Source organism: Poromitra crassiceps, assembly GCF_964638095.1.
Source record: "Poromitra crassiceps genome assembly, chromosome: 3".
Lineage (NCBI taxonomy): Eukaryota > Metazoa > Chordata > Actinopteri > Beryciformes > Melamphaidae > Poromitra > Poromitra crassiceps.
This window is the reverse complement of record NC_139625.1, coordinates 10216174-10225646: the sequence shown is the minus strand read 5'-3', so window position 1 is coordinate 10225646 and position 9473 is coordinate 10216174. Positions and strand designations below refer to the sequence as shown.

General features: G+C 41.5%; 1 protein-coding gene across 1 annotated transcript in view; it reads right to left on the bottom strand.

The window, feature by feature from the left end:
- creb3l1 (cAMP responsive element binding protein 3-like 1) overlaps positions 1-9473 on the bottom strand; it is a gene marked incomplete at both ends in the record, with an annotated part of 71007 nt that overhangs the window by 13901 nt on the left and 47633 nt on the right. Inside the window, 4 exons of the mRNA XM_083632911.1 lie at positions 3963-4021; positions 5037-5183; positions 7823-8016; positions 9114-9195. Coding sequence (XP_083489037.1) covers positions 3963-4021; positions 5037-5183; positions 7823-8016; positions 9114-9195 — 482 coding nt within the window. The remainder of the gene's footprint in view (positions 1-3962; positions 4022-5036; positions 5184-7822; positions 8017-9113; positions 9196-9473) is intronic.

Genomic DNA, 9473 nt, shown 5'->3' with positions numbered 1-9473 from the left:
GAGACCGAGGTGTCCACGGCAACCTAACCTCGAGTCAGGCTCTTCCCGAGGCAACCGGCCGGCACGGCAGGGCAGCCGCAGCAGTCTAGTCACAAGCACAAGCTAACATAGCTAGCTAATGCTAGCCAGCTTCTCCACATTAAGCAGCCAAAGTCGGCCGACTTTTCATTTGAACGAAGGTCTTATCGTACACTGCAGTAACTACGTTAGCTTTGGTCACAGCTGTGTCTGTTTCTGTTGTGCCTGACTGACAACAGCGTTAGCCAATCAGCGCCCGTGATTGCATTTTCAACCGGAGAAAAGGCGTTTGCACGTGGCGATAGATAGCACACCAAGAAGATCCAAATCCACAACTGCGGAGTGGGCGTGGCTTCGAAGGTCTGGAGCCAGGCTATGTGGTTTCCATTATTTCTTTTGAAATATGAATGTAAAAAATAAACAAAGTTTCATGGTGTTTGTCACATTCATCCGTTTGCAAGTTGAGCGCCTTTTTGTGATTGGACACATTGCCACACCCCATTTTGGCCGGTCGGCGTGGAAAGTTAATCAGTTCTAAGTTGGCCCGTGACCAGCTTTTCTACAGAGTTCTGTGCAAATCCGTTCATAACCTTTTGAGATATTCTGATGAGAAACAGACAAATGGGGCAAAAACATGACCACCTCAGAGGTAATGAATGAATAAATAAATAAATAAATAAATAAATAAATAAATGAATGAATGAATAAATGAATGAATGAATAAATAAATAAATAAATAAATAAATAAATAAATAAATAAATAAATACAAATGAGGAAATGTCATTGAATGTTTTCATTTCCATTCATCTTTTTTGACATTTGAAATACTTGGATGGAAACATACAGTAGCTAGAGATAGGAAGGAAAGGAGACAGACTGCTCTGGATTCTCGCTCTCATGCCCGGTTCTCTCTGTCATCGTTTGCTAATCCTTTTTGATCTCTTTTATCAACTCGGCCTCCTGACGACCTCTTACTCTCTCATTAATCTGTTTCATTCGTCCACGTCTCATTCAGCATCTCGTCATCCTGCTGTTTTCTCTGTGCAGGACTGTCTCATAATCCTGTCCTCATCTCCAGAAAACACACAGAAAACAAAGAGGATATAGAGAGCCAGAGTGAACGTCACTTCCTGCCTTTCTCTGTGCACCAGCGTCTGGAAAAAGTATGAATGGTGGTGAACGACGTTACCTTTTTTTATTATCCCGTCTGAATTGTGCCACGGGGAGTACACACGTCATGTTTGTCAATGTAAAAGATCACTCTGCAAGTCAAGAAAGTCTCAGTTTGTGGTATAAGTCGGAGAGACGACATCCGGTACGGGATGGGATTAGCACCCCATCCTGGCTCTCTCGTGAGGGAGAAATCCACAAACGCTAAAGATTAGCCTCCTGAAAATCTGTGCAAAGATCAGCGCGGCCTGGGGTCCTTCAGGCTAGAGCGAGGTGCTCGCTGCAGGCGAATGACATGCAGCGCACAGGCCTTCTTGAGGCGTCCTCTCTGCCCATGGTAGGATTGCCTTTTCCCCGGGAGGGTCTGGTGAGACGTAGGAGGAGCCCGGCCTGGAGTCACCCACACAGGGCCTAGACCCTCCATGCACCGAAGGGCCTTACAATACTGCAGTGTAGCACTAACTCTATTGCAGCGGATTGGGTGTGATCAACCCTTCCGCAGGCAACGTTGCAGACAGAGTAGGAAGGCTGATCCGTGAGCGGCTGCTTCTGGAACGCGGGTCGGGGTCTTAATCGGCCTCGGCTGGGTCTACTGGGCGAGGGTGTATGATGTTGAGAGACCCGAAACACCTTACGACCCCAGCTAACATCACTGATGACGCGTCCCAGCGCATGCCGTAGCATGTATTTTAAATCTAAATCAGAAAGACTACGCACAACCAGTCACGTAAGTGACGTCTCCCCTGCCAGTCCATGTTGTTGATGGTGTGATGTCTAATGTGCGACACGACATGTAGTTGATTGACAAAACTAAACCTTACGTTTCAGTTTCAGGACAAACTGCGACTTTCTTGACATGCATAGTTACCTTTCAAATGGACAACATTTAATATGTGTACCCCGTGGCACAATTCAAACGGGATAAAAAACAATCGTCTCTCGTCGTTCACCATCATTCATATTTTTTCAGATGCTGGTACACAGAGAAAGGCAGGGAGTGAAATTCACTTTGGCTCTCTATAGTGAAAGAGAGGGATTTCTATTTTTTTGCAGACCTGCTGCTATCGCTGTTCACAATATTAAAGAGCAACTAAACTCCAGAGTCTAGGCTGAAGTGCCTCTACCCTGGAAATTGCCTGGCAGAAAACGCCTCGAGGACGCGAGAACACGTAACAATGAGTTGATCGCAAGAAAATGTGTCTATACTGTATTAAAAAGTACAATATGATGGCCCAAAAAAAAAAAAAAAAAAAAAAAAAAATGCTGCTGAAATGTTATTTTGAATGAAAATAATCAAAGACAAAATAATTTTGTTTTGATCTTTTTCTTTTCTTTTTTAGATCAATGTAATAATCCATGGTGAGTGCCCCTACGCGGCCCCTCTGGTATTTGCCCACCTTGCCAGATGGCCAGTCCGTCACTGCACTGGCCCATATTCATACAACTCGGTGTTAATGATGCAGTAGTGGGCACCATGGCGGTAGGCTTTTTCTCTATTCATAAAGAGGGTTTAGCACCTAGTTTTACTGCTCGCACCACCATCTGCTTTCTGAGCTTTTGCATGTCCCCTAAAGCAAAATCCATGGAAGCTGTGCAAAAAGACAGAGTTCCAACTTGTGGTTATCTATGTTCAAATAAGTGCGATTAATAAAAAATATCTCTTAAAGCTATATGTTGTCAATGTGTTTCAGTGCTGCCCTTGGAAAGAGGTGTTAGTGGTTAATAAATGTTGCATTGTGTGACACAACATCTCTTAATAAAGTTCTGATGGAAAGAACTTCTGCTTTCTTTGCCTGCATGATGACCATTCCTTATGAGTGTCCTTGCAAAGCACTAAATATGGTCGTCATAGAAAGGGTTACGCGTATTGTTTCAGTGGCATATTTAAATGGTCAAATCTCCCTTGACAACGTCACTTATTTATGAAAAACACCACATAATAAGCAGCAAGTGTTGCTGCACATTAAACTCGAACCTGGCCATTTCAACACTGCTGAAAAGACATGGTTAATTTCTGTCCTGTTTTGGACCGAAACGGATAATTTCAGCATTGGTATCTCTGATTGATTTTGTCATTTGGTGACGTCAGCTCGTTAGCTATAGCTAAGCAGTATGAGGTCACCTAAGCATCACTGTCTTCCTGTTAACTCATCTGGTTTGCATCTAGTAGAAGCTAACCTGGCTAGTAGTTGCATAATGCTAACATTATACCATCTACGGTAATTTAATGAGCCTGCTGGCTAGTTTGTTCAGGTTAGCCTAACTGAGCCGAGTCTTCTCAAGCAGTGTTGTAGTAACATAAACATGAACGCCAATTTTCATTTTTTTTTATAACAAAAAACTAACAAAAAAAACTGTCTTTATCAATTAACACATCCTAGTCCTCGTCTCCAACTTCCAAGTCTGAATGCATGAATAGTCGAGTCCAAGTCATCACTCGAGTCATCAGTGCAATGCTCAAGTCTAAGTCGAGTCACGAGTCCTGAAAATGAGTCCAGGACTCAGACTCGAGTCTGACTCCTGAACCCGAGTGCTACAACACTGACTCTGGGTGTGTTTTGGAGTAGAGATTCGGGCTAAAGGCATGATGACACACAGTGTCACACACTCACAGTAACCTACATTTGCATTTGGAAATTCAGAGGGGAAAGTTAAAAGAACAGGAGGAACTACACATGGAGAACAGGGTTTGGAAATCAAGATGGACCCAGATAGTCAGGTCACCCGACAGACAGGAGGAGTGGAAAAGTGAGACAAGGATTTTCAGTCTTACTTTTTCTCCAGACATTCCACATACTCTTTCTTTTTCCTCCGACTCTCCTGAGCTGAGATCTGGATAGGAAGACAGACAGCCATTGAGATAAAGATAGATAGAGCAAACATATTTAAGCCAAATTCTGTAATCCAGTAAAACAAAAGTTTCCAAATGTCAAAGCATGGCTTTGCAGATATATATCATTTCCATTCAAAATGTTTGGCAGAAGTCTTCTTGACACCTACAGTAACTGCTATACATGATGTGCTGCTTCCAATTTTGCAATACATTTCTCTCTGTGGGAGTGTCAGATCTTTGCAATCACACTCCCACTTTATTATTATTATTATTTTGTCATTGGCTTAGTTAGGGGACACACAATTACACAAATGAAAATGACCTATATATGTTGTAAATTGATCTGCCTACTGTAACCCCTTACTTATCTGCATTATTTAAACTACGTCAGCTAGAAAACCATAGTTATCAATTGATCTTTTCTCTTCTTCTCTTTTATTGTCATTAACAATGTCCAAGCACATGATAATGAATGGAAGGGAAGGGCTGTGGCACAGTACTCATAGAGGAGACACAATATCAATGTGTCAACAACAAAATAACGTTAATATCGATTATCGTATCAGCCAAAACTTTCATATTTTGGGGAAACAATGTGCTAAATCTATGATTTATGGGCTTTTTCCAATGGTTTGGAAATAAAGAAAGACATTACTTTTTCAAATTCAAAGGGTTTACAAACTTTACATGTGTTTTTCAGTGTGTACAAAATTGGATTATCATAGAAACTCGTTTTTATACAGATCATATCGACATCGGTAAGCATTGCTTATCGGCCATAACAGCAATAATGTTGATATCTGTTATCGGTATCGGCCACAGGGGAAAAAAGTGTCTACCTACCTTTCTACCTATCTACTGTATGTAGTCAGTCTACCTATCTGCGTACATACCCAAGTACCTATTACCGACCTATGCACCAACTAACTATCTACCAAGCTACCTACCTACCAACCCACTTACCTACTTACGTAGCCTACCTATCTGCCAGTGCACCCCGCTATCTCTACCCACCTTGTTTTTAATCTTTCGTCGGACTCTCTTCAGTGCCTTCTCTTCACTCTTGGTGAGAGGAAGTTTATTGGGTACGGGGTAACCCTCAGCAACCAGGGTCCTCTTCTCTTCTTCTGTCAACAGGAGGGGTCCTGAACCCTGCAACTTCTGGACAATGACACATAGCAATAAGAAGGCCTATCTTAACCCATGTCACATAGCAATAAGTAGCTTAACCCATGTCACATAGCAACAAGTAGCTTAACCCATGTCACATAGCAATAAGTAGCTTAACCCATGTCACATAGCAATAAGTAGCTTAACCCATGTCACATAACAATAAGTAACTTAACCCATGTCACATAACAATAAGTAACTTAACCCATGTCACATAGCAATAAGTAGCTTAACCCATGTCACATAGCAATAAGTAACTTAACCCATGTCACATAACAATAAGTAACTTAACCCATGTCACATAACAATAAGTAACTTAACCCATGTCACATAACAATAAGTAACTTAACCCATGTCACATAACAATAAGTAACTTAACCCATGTCACATAACAATAAGTAACTTAACCCATGTCACATAACAATAAGTAGCTTAACCCATGACACATAACAATAAGTAGCTTAACCCATGTCACATAACAATAAGTAACTTAACGCATGTCACATAACAATAAGTAGCTTAACCCATGTCACATAACAATAAGTAGCTTAACCCATGTCACATAACAATAAGTAACTTAACCCATGTCACATAACAATAAGTAACTTAACCCATGTCACATAACAATAAGTAGCTTAACCCATGACACATAACAATAAGTAGCTTAACCCATGTCACATAACAATAAGTAACTTAACCCATGTCACATAACAATAAGTAACTTAACCCATGTCACATAACAATAAGTAACTTAACCCATGTCACATAACAATAAGTAGCTTAACCCATGACACATAACAATAAGTAGCTTAACCCATGTCACATAACAATAAGTAACTTAACCCATGTCACATAACAATAAGTAGCTTAACCCATGACACATAACAATAAGTAGCTTAACCCATGTCACATAACAATAAGTAGCTTAACCCATGTCACATAACAATAAGTAACTTAACCCATGGCACATAGCAATAAGTAGCTTAACCCATGTCACATAGCAATAAGTAACTTAACCCATGTCACATAACAATAAGTAACTTAACCCATGTCACATAACAATAAGTAACTTAACCCATGTCACATAACAATAAGTAACTTAACCCATGTCACATAACAATAAGTAGCTTAACCCATGACACATAACAATAAGTAGCTTAACCCATGTCACATAACAATAAGTAGCTTAACCCATGTCACATAACAATAAGTAACTTAACCCATGGCACATAGCAATAAGTAGCTTAACCCATGTCACATAGCAATAAGTAACTTAACCCATGTCACATAACAATAAGTAACTTAACCCATGACACATAACAATAAGTAGCTTAACCCATGTCACATAACAATAAGTAGCTTAACCCATGGCACATAGCAATAAGTAGCTTAACCCATGTCACATAGCAATAAGTAGCTTATCCCATGCCACATAGCAGTAAGTAGCTTAATCAATGGCATATATCAATAAGTAGCTTAACCCATGTTACATAGCAATAAGTAGCTTAACCCATGTCACATAGCAATAAGTAGCTTAACCCATGTCACATAGCAATAAGTAGCTTAACCCATGTCACATAGCAATAAGTAGCTTAACCCATGTCACATAGCAATAAGTAGCTTAACCCATGTCACATAGCAATAAGTAGCTTAACCCATGTTACATAGCAATAAGTAGCTTATCCCATGCCACATAGCAGTAAGTAGCTTAATCAATGGCATATATCAATAAGTAGCTTAACCCATGTTACATAGCAATAAGTAGCTTAACCCATGTCACATAGCAATAAGTAGCTTAACCCATGTCACATAGCAATAAGTAGCTTAACCCATGTCACATAGCAATAAGTAGCTTAACCCATGTCACATAGCAATAAGTAGCTTAACCCATGTCACATAGCAATAAGTAGCTTATCCCATGCCACATAGCAGTAAGTAGCTTAACCAATGGCATATATCAATAAGTAGCTTAACCCATGCCACACTAGTGTGCAAGAGAGTTTTTTAAGAAATGAGAAAAGTAGCCATTAGCAGTTGCGCAGCCTGTAATGGTAGTTTGATTGGACACCTGACCTACTCTGCCTCCGATTGGCTAGCGGGCTTGGTAGACACAGATCAATCTAGTAAGAGAGTGGCGTCAGCAGAGGTCCAAAATGCGTGACTCAGTAGCCAATTAATCTCTCGAGAGTCTAGACAGACTTTCGACTTGCATCGAAAATCTGTCGGCAGGCTCCGTCAAAAGGGGTGTAACAACGCTCGCACGCATGCTGCGCTTCACCCGATCAAAATGAAGTGAACGTGACCAAGTGTGTAGTCACTTACACTTACAATTTTCAGCGTGTAGCAAGTTGCTACTTGCTACTAGCAACCAGCTAGAGTTGTTATTGTTGTTTCATAGCGACGGACGGATTTGAGAGCGACACGCAGGGGCCTTTTTTTTACCAGTGGCCATTTTGTGTCTAAAAGGCAGTAAGTAACACAGGTGGGACAAAACATTGATGAGGGTTTCCAACTTCCAATCCATTTAGGTGTTCCAGTGCCGGGGCCCTCGTTAATATTTTGCTTGCACCTGTGTTACTTCTTGCCTTTTAGACACAAAATGGCCGAGGCGAAAAAGGCAAACGACTTACATGTGGTGCAGTGAGGAGAGGTGAGGAGGAGATGGCAGAGGAGGAGGAGGCAGAGGAGGCGCGGCCAGCCGGCCTCTGTCCAGGCTGGGGGGAGGAGGGGGCCAGGGGGAGGTGGGGGGAGGAGGGAGGGAGGGAGCCGTCACTGTCGCCATGGTTACTGCTGGGAGGGGTGGGGGGGAGCTGCAGGGACTCTTCTGAAGAGGGGGAGAGTTTAGTGTTAGTGCTTATTAAACGGCTAGCTAAAAAAAAAGAAAAAAAATATATGAATATATATATATATATATATATACACAGGGTTTTATATATATATAAAATAAAGTTCAAGTTGTGTGTCTGTATGTAGTGGGCCGTTCCATTTAAACTGGGTAACGGGAATGTGACGGTTCAAAGGCCATGAGCTCCGAGATGGTGATGTCACCAGTACTCAGATTTTCTCTGCCAAACTCGCAGGAGCCTCACCAGCCCCAACCTCAACAATCCAAGATGGCTGCTCCACGCATCAACTGTAGTTAAAATCGTAGTAAATACCGTTTATTAACACTTTTGTCTTTTTTGTGCGTCATTAAATCAGTGCAGTGTTTGTATGCGCAAAATACCACAAAATGCGTTATCAACTGTTATTGCTAACAATGGCTAGCCTGGCTAGAGCTAACCCTGGCTGGTTTCCCATTTTTCAACTACCAAATTTGCTAGCTAAACCGGAGACCGCAACAATAATGCTGGCCTGTTTTGCTAGTAGCTGCTAGTGTATAACTTACGTTGCAATAGCAACCACCTCACACTGCATTTATGTGCAGGCAGCCAGGAGGGCCTACTACTCTATTTTGAACATGATTATTTATTAGTAATTGGCTGGAAAAAGCTGTTCACGTCACCTGGTGCTTTTCTGAAAAGTTGAACAATTTCTCAGCTTTTGAAAGCGCCCCGCAGCTGCAGCGCTTTTCAGGAGAAACCGGACAAAAACACAAAAATGGAAACACTATGGACAAAAACACTACGAACACACAGCCTAAGCAGCCGTGTAAAAACAACCAAGTCATCCCAGCACAATGGCACCAAATAGGCCATTTGATAGTAAAACCTGCACGCAGCTGAATGCATTGCTGGTACTCTGTTTTCTCTGGTACTCTGTTTTCTAGGTTGTGAGCAGATATGCATCAGTTTAGACAAAGACCAGCTGGTGCACATTTCAGCTGTGTGTGTGTGTGTGTGTGTGTGTGCGTGCGTGCGTGCGTGCGTGTGTGTGTGTGTGTGTGTGTGTGTGTGTGTGCGCGTGTGTGTGTCTATGTACCGCTGGGCAGGCTGAGGTACTGGCCGATCTCTCTGGGTTCATCTTTAATAGCTACCGGCTTCATATCGTCATGGTTACGCTCCTACAGAAACAACAACAACAGAAACAACAATATAAAAAATATATAACATCCACTACATAGCTACTGTATACATACTGATATTTTTGTTAGATAATTTCGTATACTTTCCCCCCCATATAACAATAAAAAAAATGGCTGATGTAGATATGAGATATAGTTGATGTGCAGGAGAAGTGAGAAAAATAATAAGTAATAATGGTATTTCATCTCTAGCCTTATGAGCAGGGAAACTCAACTCATCCACCACGATGTGTAGCACCCACCTCATGGGTGATGCA